This window comes from Chaetura pelagica, unplaced genomic scaffold, assembly GCF_000747805.2.
Source record: "Chaetura pelagica isolate M959 unplaced genomic scaffold, ChaPel_1.0 scaffold319, whole genome shotgun sequence".
Lineage (NCBI taxonomy): Eukaryota > Metazoa > Chordata > Aves > Apodiformes > Apodidae > Chaetura > Chaetura pelagica.
The window spans coordinates 321,666-343,182 of NW_009954410.1; the positions used below are offsets into that span (position 1 = coordinate 321,666).

The 21,517-nt window shown below is 37.2% G+C and overlaps 1 protein-coding gene across 1 annotated transcript; it reads right to left on the bottom strand.

Annotated features, from left to right (window-relative positions):
• Window positions 1–446: 446 nt before the first annotated feature.
• Window positions 447–21,516, bottom strand: HERPUD2 (HERPUD family member 2; the record flags this gene model as incomplete). The annotated part of the gene is made up of 8 exons (XM_010004364.1): window positions 447–1,205; window positions 1,527–1,641; window positions 3,517–3,831; window positions 4,125–4,247; window positions 9,893–10,050; window positions 12,119–12,232; window positions 15,482–15,559; window positions 21,397–21,516. Coding segments are annotated over 8 exons (1,185 nt in total), but the record flags the coding sequence as incomplete, so codon positions are not given.
• Between the last annotated feature and the right edge of the window lies 1 nt (window position 21,517).

A 21,517-nucleotide genomic window follows, 5' to 3' on the forward strand; every position in this document is an offset into this window, starting at 1 on the left:
ATGATTAAATCTAAAGAAAAAACCCCAAAAATCTAACAGCAGCACTGCACTATTATCTCATATACAATGTTCTTCTTAGTTTTAATTAAGTTAATTAAGTGTCAGAATACAGATATCCTGCTGTTGAGATCATACCAGTAATTTTGTATGCACTGCTACAAATATACCACTGTAGTCAGTATCGATAATGCTACCATGATAACTTTATTCCACTCTCAAATCAATCATAACCTCATCCTCAATGATTCACCATGTGTTGTTTGCATTCAAATATGCATATAGACATTCAAAAGAGTTACCATAAGTTTTTATTAAAAAAACCTAGTGTACATGTTTTTCCCCAGTACAGCTAATATTCTTCTTAAAAAGTCCTGTATGTATCAAACATTGAAGGTTCATCCCATCGATGTCAATTGTCTTTGAAGAGCTGTCAAACACTTCCAACTGTAATGGACTTCAGTGTAGCCTTCAAGAAAAAAGCTTCTCGCTTTCTAAATGTATAAGAGGCTTAGTATTATGTGGCATGAAGACAATGTGCCATTAGCAAATAATCCTTGTGTTTACATTATTCCCTCGGGAATGATATAAACTCCAAATCTCAAGTGGTAATTCATACCCTGTATAAAATTAACATAAGATTCATTACAGTTATTCAGATGAATAGGTAGCATTTGGAAAGGTCCATCAACATTCATATTTTTAACAGCTCTTTAAAGAGGTAATGGTGCAGATTAAGTACAAGCTTTTTGCCTCAGTATAATACACATTTGAAATTAAAATAAAATATGGAAGACCAATATCTTTACATTTTGTTCTTCAGAAAAAGAAGAATCTTAAAGAAAGCATTTAGTAGTCCACTTGTGCTTAAAATATTCAATGCGTGAGAAAGCCAAAAGAAAAAAATACACATTTTTGTACACCATGATCAAAAAGATAACATTATAAATTTTCAAAAATTGCACTGTATTTAAAACACTCTCTAGGAATCTGTTCCACTTCTACGTATGGCTACTGAGGCTGCCTGACACAGTTCCTTTTCCACTTTAATTGCCAACCTGAGGAGGCCCTTCAGGGATCAGTGATGTGAAGAAGGTTGTGATAAAGGACCAAGCAGAAGCCATGAATCCAGGCTGCTGCTCTGTATTGGCATCTTCACCTGCATCTTCTCCGCTGTCATCTTCAATGCCATCATCCATAAGTCGTTCCTTTCAAAACAGAAATTGAGGGAATTAAACTGCTGCTTTTCAGAGCTCTGATGTAAGGTATCTTCCTACATTAATTAACTTCTCTCAAAACAAACTCCTGAAGAATAACTAGCATGAAAAAAAAGCCAGTCTCCAATCAATTTCTTGTCAGATTGGAATAATACAGAATTTCAGCAGCAGGCACAACACTGAGGACAATGTTGAAAGCCTTCTGGTTAAAGTGACTACATTCCATAGAAGTTGACTTTCTGACCAGGCATTACAGCATAGTTAATTATGTAACACATAGAAGTCTCAAAAGACATGCCTGCTCTTACTCACCATCTCTTCAAGATCTGGATTATTTGCATGTTGCCCATCACGGTTCACTTCCACGTTATTGGCTGCCTGTTGCTGGCCTCCCTCTTGCCTGAAGGGGAACCATCCAGCTTGGTGTCTATGTAAGAAAATGGAACAGTTGAAAAACTCTTTTGAAAGGGGAAAAAAAATAATAATTCTGCAAGTCTTACTTCTATATTGAATGGCTACTCTTTGAGGCTTGGATCCAGAAGGGTCTTGCTAAGAGGTATTCTTAAAGTTTCAGAAGTGCTGATTAACAGCCCTCTGTTCCAGAGGATGAATAATTTACCATGATTAGATTAAATATCTAGAATACTTTTTGGGGTGTCTTCCCTATTTTTAAGTTATATTAATTTTCAAAGGCTGCCTTAATTTTCATAGTTTAAACTAGATTTTCTATGGAAAAGAATTTAAACTTCAGCTAAGGCTTGAACCACACTATAAGTTAAATAAGCCCACCCTATGTCTTCAGGTGTCTATATTCTGATTTCAACTATCATATCTGCATGAGAAACAGAACACTGATGACTGAGACTACAATGTAAGGAAACTCTTAATGAATTACGTCAGTCCAAAAGATCAAGCATTACTGCTGTTTTTACTTTTATTTATATCACTGACGCATTTTTATATTTAAAGGGAAGTCATGACAATATTATTGATACTTCTGAATAAAACAGAATGAGCTTAGGCCTTTTTGATACATCGTAAGAAAAAGTTCCTGTAACTCTAGCAGATGTAGTTACCCACCATTACAGTAGCACTACTTTAGCTCTGCCTAACCTGACTTACTGCAAAAATTCCACACACTACTTTTGAAATACAAGTGACTTTGGCCCTGCAGTTTTCTTTCCATATTCAAGCAGCATTTTAAGTTTATCCAAGTATATGCTTGACCTATATGAACTTCCCTCTCCTCAACCCCATGTCCTAAATTTTCATTCCGAAGTTCTACATTCCTACAATACTGAACTGGTAATATCACCAACATTTAAGAGCACTGTATTTCAGGTTTGTATTTCAGGCTTAAATGGCATCCAATTTATTGTAACTATGTTTTGAGAATTATTATTTTTTTTTCCATAGCAGCTTCTCTACTTGTTTGAATTTTTAAATTATTTTTTCTTTTTAAACACACATCATACTGTAAAGGAGCAGTGCCTTCTGCATTTGAATAATTTTTCAGTTTAAATCAGAGAATCACAGAATAGTAGGGGTTGGAAGTGACCTCTGGAGATTGAGTCCAACGCCCCTGCCAGGGCAGGACCACCAGAGAATCTATGGCAGGTGACACAAAAGCATGCAGATGGGTCTTGAAAGTCTCCAGAGAAGGAGACTCCACAACTTCTCTGAGCAGCCTGCTCTAGTGCTCCATAACCCTTAAAGTAAAGTTTTTCCTCACACTGGGGTGGAACTTCCTGTGCTCTAGTTTGTGTCCACTGTCCCTTGTCCTATCACAGGGCATGACTGAAGACTGGCCTCTCCTTCTTGACACCCACCCTTCAGGTATTTCTAGACATTAGCAAGCTCCCCTCTGTCTTCTCTTCTCTAGACTGAACAGCCCCAGGTCTCTCAGCCTTCCCTTGTAAGACAGGTGTTCCAGTCCTTTAACCATCCTCATAGCCCTCCATTGGACTCTCTCAAGTAGATCCCTGTCCCTTTTGAACTCGAGAGCCCAGAACTGGCCACAATACTCCAGATGCAGTCTCAATAGGGTAGAGGGGGAGAAGAACCTCCCTCAACCTGCAGGACACACTTCTTCATGCACCCCAGCACACAACTGGTCTTCTCAGTCACAAGGGCACATTGCTGTCCCATGGATAACTTGTTGTCCACCAGGACTTCCAGGTGCCTCTCCACAGAGCTGCTTTCTAGCAGGTCAGCTCCTAATCTGTACTGGTGCATGTGGCTTATACACTAGCACCATACTCCATGTATCACATCTGCAGTTGTACTCAACTGTTGTACTCACAAATAAACCAGTAGCATGGCTCCCATTACCATGACAAATCGACTGAAGGAAGAATAGAAGTATACAATGCTCAGAAGAATTGCTGCTCTAGAGAACGTGTACATCCAGTCCAGCCAGTCCCGGTTGAAGTCCTCCTCATTCACTACTGGGCCACCCTGTGCATTCATCTGAACATTTGGGTTTACAGGCCTGTTCTCCTGGACGGCTACATTTGGCACTGCTGCGGGCTCATTTGCAGGAGCATGTTCTGAATTTACAGCCTGGGCAACTGCAGATCTTGCTGGCTCAGTCGCTTGGGCTGAAACAGCTGCTTGGCTAAAAATTTAAACATAAAACTGGTTTGTCTAAAACATGCACCACTAATAAAAAACAGTTTCAGATGTAATACAGGTCAAAACAAACGGCATTTTCCCTTCAATCTTTACTTAATAATACATTCATTTCAATCCAAAACTGGATTTCAAAATTTGCTGGACAGAACTTAGTGTAGAACAGAACAGCCAGACAAAATAAACACAGACATTCTGATTCTGTAAACAACATCCAAGTTTTTAATACCTTCTTTTCATTAGAGTAATACAGTCCAACCCAAGATAATGCAGACTTACTATTGCATGTAGTACTGACGAGCATACATTTGTTGCCACCAGATCATCTGTAAGGGACTGAATGCAGGATACATAGAAAATCCAGCAGGAACACTTTGACCTGGAAATTGGTTGCCTATACTGCTAGAAAAAGATTTAAAGAAAAATATTCAGTTCTAAATTGTAACATTTTTAAATGCACCAATATTAAAAAAAAAACACCATCATATTTTATTCCTCTCATTTGTCCCCCTATAATGCACTGAAATATGTAGTAAGATCATCCAGCCCATTAAAAAAAAAAAAAGCACTGTTTTCATATAAGAAATTAATAAGCACAGTTATTTCTAGAGAAAGTGGATTTATGTTTTTGTATCTAGAAGTCTGTCACTAGCTGCATCTCTAGGACAAAACCATGTTGAAATTTTTCAAAATTGTGTATAACTGCAGAAATTCTTCCATATAATTCCTTTCAAGTTCAGAGGTCACACTTAAACATGCTGCAGGAGTTGTAAAGGAAAACTTACTATCTTCTATAGCTTTCTTTTTGAAACAATACCAGAAGTATCACTGTGATCAAAGACATGATGAAATTAACATGAGCAAAGACAAGCTAATATTTCAGATACAACTTCTGAAGACTGCAACTAAGAACACCGTAAATTACTTTCCCCATTTCTCAATGTTTGGAGCACAAGTGGTTCTCCTCTCTGTGGGCTTTTAACTCTGGTTGACATGCAAGAGACATAAAGCTCCCATACAGAATTTTAGGTTTGGTTTTGTCTGCTTTTAATCTCCTTAGCCTCTCTTACCTCCTAGAGCACATAGCATGTTTTGGCAAGATTTCCAACTCTTTCCATAAAGATTTTGATGCAGTGAACTGTAGTAAACCAGGACATCTTTCAGGACAGCATGAGAGTATAAAGGATGAAGAAAAGTTTACTCAGACTGCAGGTAGCAAAAGCTGTGACTGCTGTAATTGTTCTGCAGACTACACCTGTTCCCTAAGTAAGGCACTCCCTGCAAAGATATCACCAAGAGATTTCATTAGTCTACCAGGCATTCAGATATAAAAGACATGCCCAGAAAGCAAGATGGGAGGAAGACATTTACATCTTTTTTCCATGTTACACATGAATAAGCATTTCACTGTACTTCTGGACAAGAGCCTGTCAGGCAACTCCATGACCGCTGTCAAAACAGTTTGCTGTGTTTGTATTCAGCAATATCCTGCTTTGACAACGATGGGGGGCAGGACGGGAAGAAAGTAAAAGCTACTGTCCTGAGACCACATAAACACTGAGATAGTCATGGACAAATTTGCAAGGCTGAACTGGCAGTCCTGCTGATGCTACTTATTTATGCATAATTAACATGTTGGAACAAAAAAAACAAACCTGTCAAGCTGCTATTGAAAAACACAATCATGCTTTTCTCTTTATGGCTGCAAGCTTTAAGAACATTCTTTTCAATCCCCTGACCTGGCAAACACTTTGAGAAATAAGGCTCCTCCAAAATCCATAAAATCCTGACCATCATAAAACACTTGGCCCTGAATGTGTAAAGGAGATTCAAATGTTCTACATGGATGTTGCTAAGTACTACACTGTGACAAATTACTGACTGATGTCTCAATTTCCACAAGGTAGAATACCACATGGGGATGTAAACAGGCAGGGCAGGACCAGGACCCCTCATTGTTCAACCATACCTACTTCACCAGCTCAGTCATCAATAAGCAGTGCTACCAATTTGCCGAAGTTCTGCAGGAATTCACCAATGCTTTTTCTTGTCAGTTAGAAATATTACAGGATTTGAGCCTCTACTTTCTTCCATTCTTTTGAAACTTGCTTTCCTGATGTCTAAAAGCTTAATAGTAGATTAACAAACTAGTCAATCAAGACAAACAACAAAATATTTCAGTTATGTCCTGCTCTTTTGTTTCCCATCCTGGCAGGTTGTTGGGAGGGGGTGGGTGTATTGTTGTTTTTTTCTTTTTTCAACAGCTTTTCTAGATGTGACTTTTTCAGAAGACTTAACATTTAAAAATCTGACTTCATTAATGCAAAAAAGTAGACAACAATACTCAAGAGCAATCTTCTGCTTTAGAATGCCAACTAGCAGAGCAGCATTTTGTTTGCTCATCAAATATCAGAATGAGGCAGATGCTGTCCATTATACAGCTATTACAGATGCTGGGGTATTAAGTGAGTTTATGAAATTCAGGAACAATTCTAAACTCAGTGTAATGTACTGCAGTGAGGAGAACCTCTCCAAAGAAAGAGGCTCTTCTCAGCAAAGCAAGCTGGCTTGCTGCTGGAAGAAAAAAGAAAGCAACATGTCCTTGCTCATCTTTTTCCAAAAGGAGGAGAAAGAGGCAGGAAGCAGAGTATTTCAAAAGATAGGCAACAACAGCACAAGAGCAGAGAAGCAAATTGGATAGGCACAGGCATTCCAAGATTGGAGAACAGAGCAGACAGTAGAAGAACAGCTAGAAAAGTCCAAAAACGGGTTTTAAGGTTCAAATGGTAGAGGTAGCTTCAGAATGTTCTGAAAAGAGGCACATTACTCCTTAAATGCCTAGAAAGCTCAGAATTACTTATCTTGGTGTATGGAAGACAAGTAAAATGAACTGAGACTCAACTTGAGGGTAAGGTCAGACTTGTTAGCTAATGTAATCATGAAGATACTGCTCACCACTAGTGGAAAAAGTAAGACTTTTAATTCAGACTTAAAAGCTCAATCTGTCATCTGCATGACTGACAGTAACTGCATTTTAGTGACCTTGGCCCATAGAGACATCTCTCTTAGTGTTTGTCTTATAGAAGCCTGAGATATCAACTTAAAGTGATATTTCAATATCCTTCATTATGTAATTTGCTATTTTAAACAACAACAAAAAAAAACAGCAAGCAAAAGCTACTGATGAAGCAAGAACTAGAACATACTACATACCCTCAGTATGCCATTTTGTTGTTTGCTTTCAAACATTACCATTACACAGTACAAAAACATTTCACTAGATGGGCTGCCCACACTTCACAAATAATCTTACTGCCTTGATGTTTCTTGTCCTTTCACTGCTTCCAAGTACCCCCCAGTCTGAAACGTAAGCCCTTTCAGGACTGAGCTCATCTGTTCTGTTTGTACCTGCCTGGCACAGTAGAGTCCTGATCCACAACTAAGTCTACAGGAGCAGACAATGCTGTGCTTACTCAAAAGCCGTATTTTGTACTTTCACTGTACTTACAGCAACAAACTAACTTGGTAGATACATAAACTACTTGCCCAGTCCCACCTCCAGTCCAGATTTTTAGATGAACAGCATTTACCAAAGCTCAAAGCAACAGGAAGTCCTAAATGGCCTCCTATGTAACATTTTAACAATCTGAATTAGCCGTTTTCCCCAAAGTGTATTCAACTGGCACACTAAAGCTTTGTGCCAGGAACTTAAAAACCATGGAAAACATAACTTAATCACCCAACAATCATGTTACATATTTGTACAAATTATTAACAAAACTGTTGCAAATTGCTAAAAAAAAAAATTGACTCTCTTGTACATTTCCAAACATCCAAAGAACTTTCCCCATCAGCAAAGCCTAGAAACCATCATGCAACTGGCATCAATGTTCAGTTACAAAACAGTAAGAAAAATCCACAAGGTAACACAAATTTCAGCTACAAATCTTCATTGCTCCTAACAAGTGTCAGTCTGCATGTAAACTACATTGAAGCTAGATTCATTGCCCAAAATGATGTTTAAGAAAGCAGAAAAAAAACCATAAGGCATTTCTTACTGCTGGAATAAGTAGCAATGCCCTGAAGCAAAAACAGATGCATCGGAAAAGATTATTGAAAGCATTAAAAACTGTTTTCAAAGAAGACTGCAGACTACAGCAGGCACTAACACAGACCGCTCAGAGCTGAGCTGAGCCAGTGCCCAGCAGTCTGCAAAGATTTACCTTATGTTCTGGTAGTGTTACACTACACTACTGTTACAAAAAAGGCTTAATATTATTTAGGGTTTATTTATTTTAGCATTTCTGTTCAGATCAGGAATGCACTTCGGAATCAAACCTCGAGTCACTTCCTCTTACTGCTTTTTGTTTGCACCAGAGTGCTTTTGGATCACCACCTGCATTCCTTTTGGATCACACTAAACTGAAATATGCAACTTAGGAGCATTGCTAAGGCACCTTTGCCACAAATAGGCACCTATTACAGGCGACCAAACTAGAGATAGTCCAAATAAGACAGAACACCCTAAAATGTGTCCATTGTTGATGCCAGATTCCCAGCACCTCTTTCAGTCTACAGACCCATTCCTCTCAATCCACATTACTTGCTAATACAGACATAGACTTATGTTTGTTTGGTTTTTTTAAGCTAATCTTTCTTCCAAACACAGTAATGTTTTCCAAACTGATGCTTCCCACTGTATTTTAAATACTTCAGCTAAAAGACTGAACAATGGTTCTGTGGCCTTTCTGAAGTCCATAGCCTAAGCAGTTCACCATGCATACTGACAGAAAACTCACACTCAAGAGTATGGTTACATGACAAGCTAATTAGAAAGCCATTAAAACTTTTTACAGTAATTAAATAATTAAGTAATCATGCAGTAAGTTGCTTCCGGAATTAATTTATATTTACATCAAACAGTGATTGTCAAGCCAGCGTCACCTAGCTTTGTCATAAAGGCAGGTATAACCACTTCCGTGAAGACACCATGGTCAAAATAAGCTAAGTGCCCCACCCACTGCAAAGGCTATTTCTTCCCAGCAGACAGTGCATCTCAGATAAAAAAATAAAAAAGCAATTGAAGGAATTCAGGACAAAAACTAGTAAAGTCTAGGTAAACTTTAACAAGAGAGCATGTAAATTAAACTGACACTATGTAAATTTTCAACAGGTCTTTTCTTGACATCTTTTTTCTTTCCAGTGACAGAAACAGTTGTTACTGTTAGCAGTTTCATAGGGATTTTTTTTTTTCTTTGCTTGACTCAACATTCTCCAAAGCAAATCTCTAGAATTTGTATAGTACTGGAAAAACACCTTGTGAGGAAAAAAATCCTGAATGTGTTCCCTGGAAAAATGACAGTTAACATCTCAACATGCACTGCCCCTTGGAAAAACATTTGCCTAAAAAGTTTAAGAAGCTGCAAAGGCCACATGGGTTAAAAATTCCTAAAGCTGCTTTTTAAGAGAAAAAAAAATAAATTGTAGGAAGTTACATAATACAGATCTGATCAAGCAATGTATGCTTGTTACATTTCACTGGCACGTATGAAAATATTTTAGAATTCTATTGTAGATACACAAGCACTTACACACACAACACATACTTGTAGAAAAACAATTTCTACAGTTTAATTCAATATGGAAAAGTGAAGAGTAACAAATGCATCAAAAACTAAGAACTATTATATTCTGGAAAGAATTTAGTGTTCACAATTATCACAAAGGACTAGAAAAAAGGGAAGCAATAATTTTATAAGTTACATTATTAGCTACAACTACTAGATAAATCTTACAGCTGCACTTGACAGCAGAAAGACAGAGTATGAAGAAAAAGTAATAGCTTTACAGAGAGCACCAAGAACACTTTGATTGACTCCTGGCTAAAAAAATTAATGTTCATGTGAAAAATGTTTCTAATGTGACTTATGCTTCAAGATGAACAAGCCAAATCATTTTCAGACTGTGAAAGCAGTGTAAATGTAACTGAACATTTAAGGTACATTAAAGTGTATCAAAGAGCTGAGGATTGCTTCACTCTCACTTACCCTTGCATTAAATAAGGGAACTGATGGCTTGGCATGGGATTGCTTTGTGCTTGTGGAAGATTACGATGCCTCACTCCATCTGCACTAGTGTTCAAAGATGTAGATGAAGCTTCTTGGTTTGCGGCTGAGGCAGCAGTTGATCCAGAACAGTCTAAATTCTTAAAAATAAATAGAACTGAGGTTGGGGATCTTTTTGCCACAGTTACAAGATTTACTACTATGTCTTAAAAACCTATTTGCTTTAACATTTTGTCACAAGTTTTATTGATAATATAAGCACCTGGCAAGTCTTCTGGGGTTTTACAGGTTCTGGCAAGCCTTTAGTAAAAACAGCAATTCAAAATTGCACTCAGGTGCAAATATAAAACCACAGTTTTCAGAAAGACTCAACCACTTGACAGGTCCCAGAGAAAGCCACAAGTCACTGGGAATTAAAATGTCCAAAAGCTGAACCATACCAAAGCTTAATTGAAATAATGTTTAGCAGCAGCAATAATTCTAGCGGCTATCACTAACAAAAGTAACTACAACCTCAGGATATTACTGCATATTCAGAGAAAAGAGTGCCTGCACTAGCTTAAAATACCATTCTTCTAGCCTTATCTTCAGTTTCCCCTTCCACTTTCATACTTATCATCCTCTTCACTGTGCCAGCTGCCCAATCCAAACTGCTGTGCTCACAGCTGGGAGAGGGAAAGGGGTGGAAATAGTGAAGTAGCTAGGAACTACCTAAGCTTCCAGAAATACACCTAAAACTAGTGTGTCAGACCTTCAATGCTTTCCAAGATTAGTACTTAACCCTGGAAGCAGGACAACAGCTGGCTCTCCTAGATTATGTGTCACCATAAAAGTCTGCAATTTGGCCGCTAAGATGCATTATTTTAGTTTTAATAAATCAAATCCTGTTGCTAAACTTTACTGTAATGTTTACTCAGTAGAAAATCCTCTTCAAATTTGACAACTCAGGAAGTGAGAAGGTGCAATTACTTAAGACATCCATATCACATTTGCCCTACAAATGAAAACAAGAAAAATTTACCACTAGACAGTGGGGGGAGGGGAAATAAAAGTAAAAAACCAAATGGAATAACAAAAGCTACTGAAGCTTGGGCTTTCCATTGTTTCCTTAAAAGTATTATGGCCTTAACACTGTGCATACTGACTCCTTTAGGCAGTCGTTAATACAGTCATTTAAATACAACATTTACAACCGATCTATGTAGCAATAAAGCAATCACAAAGGAGGCCCCTGTGTTGTGCTTGCAAACAGAGACAGATATATAAATATAGCCTTTGAAAAGACAATGTATCCACTGTTCACTCTCTACTATTGCTTAAACTCCACATGTTTCTGACTGTCACACAGCAGTCAGAAACAGTACCCTATTGACAGAGAAATGAAGCCAAGCAGCTTATTACTGGTAGGATATTTCCATATGCTGATAATCAACACACTACAGATGAGAATTATCTAAAATGGTATTGTACACATTCCTTTCTCACTAACCTTTAAGGCTCGCTTAGTGTTACTGCCAACTCTAGAAAAAGCCAAGAGAATGACAGTAATGGCAACCAAGTCACCAACAGAAACATTAACTGCACTTCTGTTAAAACAGTACAACCAAGGATCATTATCATTTTTGCAGGGTGTGAAGAGAAGAAGGCTCAAAACATCCTAAACAAAAGCGTTCTTTGAACACCTTAACTGACAAAATTTTAAGAACACCTACTTCTCATTGTCTTACAGGCAGTATGACTACTTTGAAGCTACTAAGCAAGTACTGGACAGTTCTGTCAAGCAAAACAAACACTGGCCAACCTCTCTCTCTACCTCACAACCACAGCACTTTGACTAGTCTCTAGTCAGCAGTAAAATTTTCACAAAACTTATCAGATCTTTTTCAAAAAATAACTGGAATACACTGCTCAATTTCTGACAAAGACAGAGGAATGTGGAGAGAACAGAAAATGTACTTTTTGAAAAAGAGTTAAAAAGGAATAGCAGCTTAGGAAAAGTAGTGCTCAACCGTCTAATAAACATAGTTGTGTTACAATTTGATAAAAGGTCATCTTTGCTTAAACAAACACCCTTAGATAATCAAGTCTTATTGTACAAATTCGTATGGCATGCTCTGCTTTCACCACACTATTTCAAAAACTAAAATAAATTCCCTGAAAACTTCAGTGTAGAAGAAATTAACGGCCTATATATGAAAAAAAACTCACTGAGCTACTGCTGGAGGTTGAAGCTCCGTGACCTTCTCTACTGGTGCTGGGTTTTGGAGAACTTGGGGGTGTCCGGGAAGTACATACCAGATGAACCATATGATATTCATCTTGCTAAAAATTAAAGAAATGTAAGAGCTAAAGCAACAGTATTTGATAATTTCACAAGCAAAAACTGTCTTAAAATCCACATTTAAAGCTGCATTTGTAACCAGTAAAGAAGCATTATCAAAAATGGAGAGACCAGAAAGCAAAACTTGAGTCTAGCACAAGAGAAGTCCACTGCTTCACAACTGATGTTTTCTTAGCAGTTGTCCACAATAACATATTGAACATTCACTTACCCCAGATTTTCCCTAGAACTGCTGTATAGCAGAACCAGTGGAAAAGCACACAGAGAAACAAAAGGAAGTACATCACAAGCTTTAACATTTATTTTGGAAAAGTATCAAACCCACTACAGGGCTCAGTTTCCCTGAAGTTAAGAATTATTACATTTGCACTGAGATCTAATGAATAAAAATATCAGGGTATATGAAAAATGTAGGTGCTGGAATTCCACAAGCAGACCAAAATAAGAAAAAAGTACCAGCCATTACCTCCAGTTCCCTCCAGGCTAAGCTTGGCTCAAGCCTAGCCTGCAGGTGGGTGTCTGAAGAGCCCCTGCAGATATTCCATACTCAGGGAACACTATTCTAAGCGCTAGATGGGACTTGAGTATTCCTAAGTATTTACAAGTGAGGAAGGAGTGGCACCACTTGAGCCACGTCAGTGTGCAAGTAATCAGCCCACATCAATTCTTCATGAATCTGCTCCCTCCCAACATGGAGGCCCCAACATCTTCAATCTGAAGCTATTTCACTGCACCAATGAAAACACCCCATCATACCAGCATCTCTGAAGCTTAAATGGCCATAGCAACAAGAACAGCTATGACTGCATTTAAATTGCTTACTACAGCTTCCTCAGTCACCAAATTTTAAACAAGAAAAGCAACTAAAAAAAAAAAAAGTATTTTCCATCTTCTGAAAACAGTGTGGTGCAGTAAACCTGCAGTTTTTATTAAGATGACATTTAGAAATACCAGGCTTGGAAGATTTGTTGCTTTTTTTTTAACTATTACAAAATCCTTAACACACATGCTTACTCATTTTTAAGTTTTAATCTTTAGAAATATAGAAAACTGGATAACTGCTTCTACACTCCACAGTGCATTACTTCTAGCATAGCCTATCCACATTCATTTAAACTCCTCCACATGTATTAGCTTCTAAACCCAAGCACAGCCTCATTATTATATTAGGTGTAAATTCTTACTAGTCAGTGATAGTGAGCAATGATCAGAGAGCACTGAACACAGGTCATCAGCATTCTGACCACATCAAAAGCTTTTAACCTATCTAGTTTGTTACCTTCTTTCTAGGTGAGAACTTCTACTACTTGAGAGGCCAAGGAAGGTAGACATATTCTTTGTAAGCTTACAGTGTACAGCTTTATACTATGTGCCAGTTTACTATAATGTATTTTCTATTTATACATAACATGAACATCACCATATCTGAAGAGTGGCACAACTTAAAGCCTTAAGGTATCAGCAAAATGACAATACTCAGTATCAAAGAACAAGTATAATAAAGCTGATTTGAGAGATTTACTAAATCCTCAGCATCAGGAATTTATTGCTGATCAAGCAGAAAGAATACAGTGGAGAATGAGACTGACCTTAAGAGTAACTATAACTTTTTCCAAAAGCACTTAAAAGCTTAAGCACAAAAACCTCCCTGAAACTCAGTTTTTTCACTTTAAGACTGATGAGTATGCTTCTAAACTCCCTAAATTTCTTTATCTAAACCCAAGGCCTATAGTTACTAAAATGCCCTTAAAGTGAAACATAGCTTCTGTATAGCTAAGGAAGAGGTTAGTTGAGCAAAGTTTCTCCTCTAGAACATAAATAAGGTTTGAAATTGTGTTTCCTAAAACTAGACTGCTGTTAGCAGGCCAAGTGAATTTAAGGGAGTCAGACTTAATTTTGTCCTTAAAAAGCAAAACTAAGCTTTGAGGCCAGCTATATAAGCTTTTTCATTAACTTTTAAGTGGTACAAGATATATAATGATCTGCAACAGTCCAGCTCTGGCTTTCTAGTAAACCTATACATAGCAAATTTTTGGTAAGCAATTGAATAAAATCTATTTCAGAATGAAATCTATTTCAGCCTTAGTCTGCTCAAGATGCCTCTGTATCAGTTTCTCCATACTACATACAGAAATTCTCCCTTAAAGACTTTCCTCCAGACTAGGTATTAAAATGTAACCCACTCTCACAGTCTGCGCATTTTTACTTAACACTTTACCCAAAAAAAGTATCATTACCAACACCCAGGTACAGCATTACAAAGCTTACCTACTTTATAGGATTAAAAACTGTCTAACTGTTTAATGTTAAAGTATTTTTCATATACAGCTACTGATGTATCCTGATCTGTTTAGAATTATTTTAAAGACTATTCAACATAATGCACTATTTTCTGCTACTATCAAAACTGAGACAAAGCTCTTGACGATCTGCCCTAAATATCATCTTATTCTATACAGTTTTAAGAACTCTACTAACTTAATGAAGTCCCTGTTGCTTGGTAGCATCAATCCAAACTATTTGAACCAATCTGAGAACCAAGTGCCTGTATTTCAAGATTTCCTACATCAGATGTCATGTGTATGCAGTATTTGTATTTAACTAAAAGGTTGAATGGAGAAACCAAAGTTAGATTAGTAAAATTATTTCTCCTAAGAGGAGAAAGCAGAATAACAACTAATAATAGTAATAATAAGACAAATTAAGAAAGGACTTTCAATCATCATCAGGAATGGCTTGCTGTTGACAAAACCAGGACAGCAAATACCTTTCCCAGCAAAAGCATTCAGGAATTTAGAATTCTGTTTTGCATATAAATGCATTACCCTTAATTTGCTTATATAAATGCGCTTTTTCGTATAAGTTCTTGGATTTAAGTATGCGCAAGAAATGAAATTATGCCCCAAACAAACCTAATCTGTCAAACGATTCTGTGTAGGTCATAGTGGGAACTGCCCTCAAAAGTCCCTCTACACTGCACATCACTTGTTTAGGACTTGCATTGCCTACTTGCTCTCCCATGAATCAGAAATACTCTTCAGTCCACAAGTATCACAATTCCACATATAAGGGATACTAGAAAATACATTTTCCTGAACATAGCAACATTATATGCTTACATCCTTCAATGCAACAATGAACATTTTAAGCTAAACAACACAAATCTAAATTCCTATTTCCAAAAAAGGGGGGGTTGATCAAATATCATATGGTGTTGATATAAAGCTTACTTTTCTGAGAACATCTTTCAGCTGCAGATGATCAGGAAGCAGTCTGCCAGAATACACCAGTCTCTGATCCTTTGTAGACTAGGAGATGGGACAAAGAAAGGAATTTAGCTTTTTCCTGCTGTACAGATATACAGCTGGAGACAACATCTGAAGATGACAAAAACCCTTATAACTCCAACCACCAACAGCTTTAAAAATGTTTCAGAGGCTGCACAAATCCAACTCACAAATTAATTCTGAAAAAGAATTCTGTTATTATACACTCAGTAAGAGTGTCATAACAATAACACTTAACTGGCAAATGCTGCTCAAGAAAACTATGAAGTCTATTTTAAAAAAAAAAAAAAGTCCTCTTTTTTAAAGCTTTGCTTTTTACCCTGCTTCCATTCCCAGGCACTTCCTGAAAAGTAGCTGGGGCAAAGAAAAAAAAACCATAAATAGTAGAATGATGGAAACATTAACATATGCAGAAGGGCACAAATTTCCATCTTTTATGACAAAGAATTTTGTTATTAGCCCTTGCCCCAAATCCATGCTGCCTCTCCCTCCCTTCCCCCCCCAAAAATAATCACAAGAGGAAATGAGAAGAAAAGCATTTAAAAACATGAAGTAGCAATTTTAAATTTTTTTTTTAAGGTAGCTTTCAAACCTTGGTAAACTTTTTTGCCTGTTGTTACACTTCCTCAGTTTACAATACGTTATTAACATAAAAACATTTTAAAAACCCTAATTATATGCTACTCATTAGCTAGTAGCTTTTAACTATTCTACACAGAAGAGATAGTGACCAACTTCTTTTTAATATTAAACTATTTCGAGTACCCTCCTACAGCAAGATGTCCAGTCCAGCAAAGAAATAGGCAGTTTACTTGGTTAAGCAAAACAAACATATAAAATCCCCCCACTCTAATAAATTTGGTTTATCTGGTCAGAAAGAATTTTAAATAGTCTTAATACTAGTGGGTCACTAACATGCTGATAACTATGTAAATAAATACATAACAAACATTCCTAAATATTCACCCATATTAAAAGAATTTTAAACAGAAGCCAACTGATACATCCATTCAGTTTAACTACTGCCTGCATCCTAAATTAACACAATAGGGCTTATCTCTTTAAACAGAGTGCTAACACAAGCAAACGCTAAATAAAATCTAGCCTAACATCAGTGGAATAGAAATGCATTATCAGCGTGAAATATTTAAAGAATTTCCCCATCACACACATAGCTAGTCTCTCCTCCTTCTCTCGCAGCCTTCTGTTGTCCACTCTGCAGTCTTATTCGTGTTAATACTCAGTCACAAATACCTCAGATTCAGATTGTTGTGATTAGAAAAATCTTTCACAGAAGTTTTGAGAATTTTTTTCTTGCTATTGCTATTGCCTTTTACAGATTTCCTGTAACTCAGCACAACACAGAAAATTTGCAGAACTAGTTTTTTCCCCTGAAAGATATCTGATCGTATCACTAGAAAAATCAGATACTCTAAGCAAATAATTAGATGAAGTACACATGAAATCCGAGAAGCATTTCTTTAACTTTTTTCCCAAATTCATACTCTTCATTATCAAACACATGGCTTTAAAAATGTATGTAACCTGCCACATACAGTACAGAATTGTATCTCACTTGAAAGAATAATTTTCTAAGTTCTGTATTTTTAATTACTGATGTAATGCACTATATTTTAAGTCTCACAACACAGGGAACTACTTATTTGCAGCTGCAACTGATAAAATAATGCAATGAATTCAATATCAATGCCATACTCTTTCTATTTACATCTAAAACAAGTAGAAATACCTGCCTCTCTCACATCAGACTTATTTATTCTTAACTACACCATTTTGGTTGCTCCCTTCAAGCAGGAACAGTCTGCTTACAGAATAAAAGCTTACTTGGATTTTGTATTTGGGAAAGACCTCCTTAGAAAAATGAGAATTTGCAGCATGTATCAAGATTAGAGAAAACTTTTATTTCCTGTAAATTGGAAACTTGTTGCTTTAGAATGATCAAAGGAGCCAGAAAAGTCTCAGAAAGCTTGCTTCTGGGTCCTGAGATAGATTATCTGTAGACTAATTAGAATAGATAAGCAGTTAAAACAAAACACAATAATAATAATAAAAAAAAAACTCCAAGTCTTTCTGCCATCATCCAACATGGCAATGGAGTGCTGTTTCGTCTGCCACACTCATAATACAACTTTCTAGGTGGTAAAATTCAGATTCTTTTCTGTAGAACCCCTGTCAACCTCATCTAATTAAGTGCCTTCTCAAACATAAGCAGTACAAGTTATTTTTTAATATGCATACTTTACAGAGAAGAAAATGCTAGATGAAAATGACCTCTCAAAGCTGACTACTACATAGCCTTTAGTCATGCATTTCAGCTACCTATAAAAACACAAAAGAAAAGGTTACACATACACTGAGTACTGTTAATCATATTAAGCCAGAGACATTAATGGGGGAAGACGAGGTCTTAAACCCCATACTCCTCCCTGTGTAACTTAAAATACCTGTGCACTACAGGATTATCACTTGCCATTCTCAGGGTGAAAGCCACCTTAAGATTCTGAAACCTAGGTGTTTTTAAAATGCAGATAGAAGAAGAGGTGATAAAAGTGAAAACACGGTATTTCACATATATGCCAAAGTAAGCAGAAAAGGCATTTCAAACTCATCCTCTGCCAGAGGAGGTTCAGTGCCATACATCCTGCTTCAAGGAACACCATGATTACTGCTAGCCCAAACACTTAGCTGCACTGGGAAAATACTTTAAAAATATATAAGTGGCTCAATTTGCAGGAGTAAACACACAGCATCAGATAGAATTATTCTAGAGTCTAAAGTTCAGAGTGAGGTGCAGGAGCACTTTCAAATCATAATTCAAAAGGTAAATATATTTAAAACTAAAACTTCCTCAGCTACTGGGCATTTTTCATTGTTTGTTTGTGGGTTTTTTTACCATTTTTCAAGCAAGACACCCTCTGCAATGTTTAGTTCAAGTCAGCCCAATGTGTTACCAAAACCACCAAACCTAAACGACTGCAGCAACCTTCTAAAGAAACACAATCTCTCAGCTATCCTGTTTCAGCTATAAGACATCCATTATTTTGGTCACTCAGCCTCTCTCCCCCTTTCTTCCATAAGAAACTGAAATCCAAGCAACCACATCTGGTTAGAACTGTGAGTAAAGAATACACCAGACATCAGGTACTAACGGGTATGAGAAGTAAGTTTTAAGTTAACATTTATGGGTGTAACGGATGCAGCTGTTAATGCACTGAATGCAAGATCTGCCAGACTGAGACCTACAGGTTGATTTTCCAAGTTTTCTTTTCTTAAACAATCTCACACTATAATTGCAGTACTCCAGCTATGAAGAATTGGTACAGCTGGGGCAAAAAAAACCTGACAAATTTAAACCCTCTACAATAATAACTGAAACAATTAAATCTGCCTATACTTGAAATTTGTACCTATTTAACTAAGTCATTTACACAAATGAATCTGCAATCTGCCTCAAGACCTAACTTCTTATTAGCTAATTTTAACTATCTAATTTTCTGAATACATAACTTTTAAATTGTAAATTACCACAGAATTATAGAATGGTTTGAGTTGGAAGGGACCTTAAAGATCATTCAGTCCCAGTCCCCCTGCATGGGCAGGGACACCTCTCACTAGACCAGGTTGCTCAAAGCCCCATCCAACCTGGCCTTGAACACTTCCAGGGATGGGGCTTCAACAACTTCCCTGGGCAACCTGTTCCAGTGTCTCATCACCCTCATACTAAAGAATTTCCTTCTAATGTCTAACCTAAATCTCCCCTCTTCCAGTTTTGATGCACTATCTCGTCCCCACTACAAGCCCTTATAAGAAGTCCAGTTATCATCAGTTTACCAACTAATTTACAAATTTGTGTAGGAGAACAAGGTACAAATCACATGTGAAAACTTGAAAGACTATGTGTAGTAGTGACAGCAACTGATTTCTATTTTACACCCTCAACTTCAAGATACCTGTACAGAGAAGCTGTGTTCTGATGTACTCTCAAACCCTTAAAACAGCAGTGTAATAGAAGTTATTTCCAGGAATTTTCATATTCAGGAAACGTAGAAATTTGATTGACAAGATTTTGAAACTGATCTGGTTTAAAAACAAAACAACAAAAAAAAGGGTGGGGACCTCCCACACAAATTTGCAAAAAGTAGTTACACTCAACATCAAAATCATATCATGCCAAAAAACACTTTGATTTTCCTACACATAGGAGGCATCCTATTAAATTACTTTCTCCCTCCCCATGTTATTAAAGGTCCCATGAAATAAGATAGTGTTAAGTTACTAGTTTAATTGCAAATACAGTAAATTCAAATTCAATTTGAATAACTGAGATAATCTGCACTAAAGAAACTCCCCATTCTTTTACCCAGATCAATTTTGAGAATTCTGAACTAGTCATTCAATAATGCGAGGCATGTTGAGGAATCAGTTTTCAACAAAAGAAAGATGTTCCAGGAAACTGAAATTTAGTATTATACTACCGGTTAAAACCTACAGTGCAACATAAAAAACCTCTTGTTCATAAAGGATTCCTTGAAGAAGCCTAACTTAGCAAGGCCATAGAATGAGTCAGAAAACTAGTGTTTAAACACAAACACGTCACAGGAGGATGTTCTAGGAAGCAGGAAGATGCAACAATCAGCTGAAGTCGTGTATTTGTTTCTTCTACACAGATAGGCTTTCTCAGCAGAGAATTACGGCAGTAACTGAACCTACAAACACAAACACTGCTTAACAGATCTCAATGTGCCAGTGACAAAGACTAAGTTGTTGACAGCTTTTCTTCTACTTTCTCCAAAAGGCAGAAACCTCTTTTGAGACACAAAGCTACTACTTTACCTTCCACACCGGCAAAAAAAAAATAAAATAAATCAACAATGGCAATGATTCTTCTAGCACCGGCAAAAAAAAAATAAATCAACAATGGCAATGATTCTTCTATTGAACTAGGTGAATACTAATCATTTACAAGACGAATGCAACCTTTGTCTGATGTTTTCTATAACAAGGTCTAGGGCCCCACATGCTGCTGCAGTGTGGACGAAAGAGTCACTCCTTTTATACACTTTTCTGGAGCAAATTTTAAAATATATTGTTTTGTATGACTGCCATTCTAAACATGTCCAGTATTATCATTTTATTATTAACTGTACGTTTTTCATAACTTTTTACTCACCAAATCTAGAACCTAAAAGAAGTTAGGAATAAATCGTATTTTCCTCGGTGAACAACAAAAAAATAAGCTTTTCTATTCAGTTTAAAAATACAGTTACAACTGTCACACAAGTTTGTAGAACATCTGCGAGCAGAGTTTTCAGCACAACCTCAAAAAATGTCTTCTGAAGAGGAGAAAATAAATTATAAATAATTTTGGAGGCTGTTCGACTGCGTCTTTTAAATGATACTATGAACAGACATGATCTGCTCCCCACCTCAGTGAATTCACTAGAACAGGGTAACATTAGCTACCTTGCTTTTACAGAAATTAAATAGAACTCTTGCATTTACAGAAATTAAACTGAGTTAACTGCGATCTTGAAATTCCAGTTCCTACAAGAAGTTAAACGGAGCACTTGGAAGTGTCTCCAGTGATACCACTTTTCAAGATTCTGCACAGCGATCCTGACCTTCTTAAATCACACACAGGAGTGGCTATTTATACCGCCAGCTCCCCTGAAAGCAGCGAGCCAGCCACTGCCCTGGCACCGACCGCTCCTGGGCAGGAGGGCTCTGGTTTATTGTGCAGAGCACCCCAGACAAGTCTCGACCAACTGTCCACAAGTTACCGCAACACCAGCCTGACCGACAAGACGAAGGAAAAGGGCAGGCCAACAACAACTCACCGGCTTACTGGGGTAGACTTTAGAGAGGTGAGACTTGAGCTTGCCCACAGTCCAGTCCAGAAAGCAGTTAATGGTCTGGTCGGTGTATTTCTGGTTGGGCGCCTTGATGATGAGGGTCACC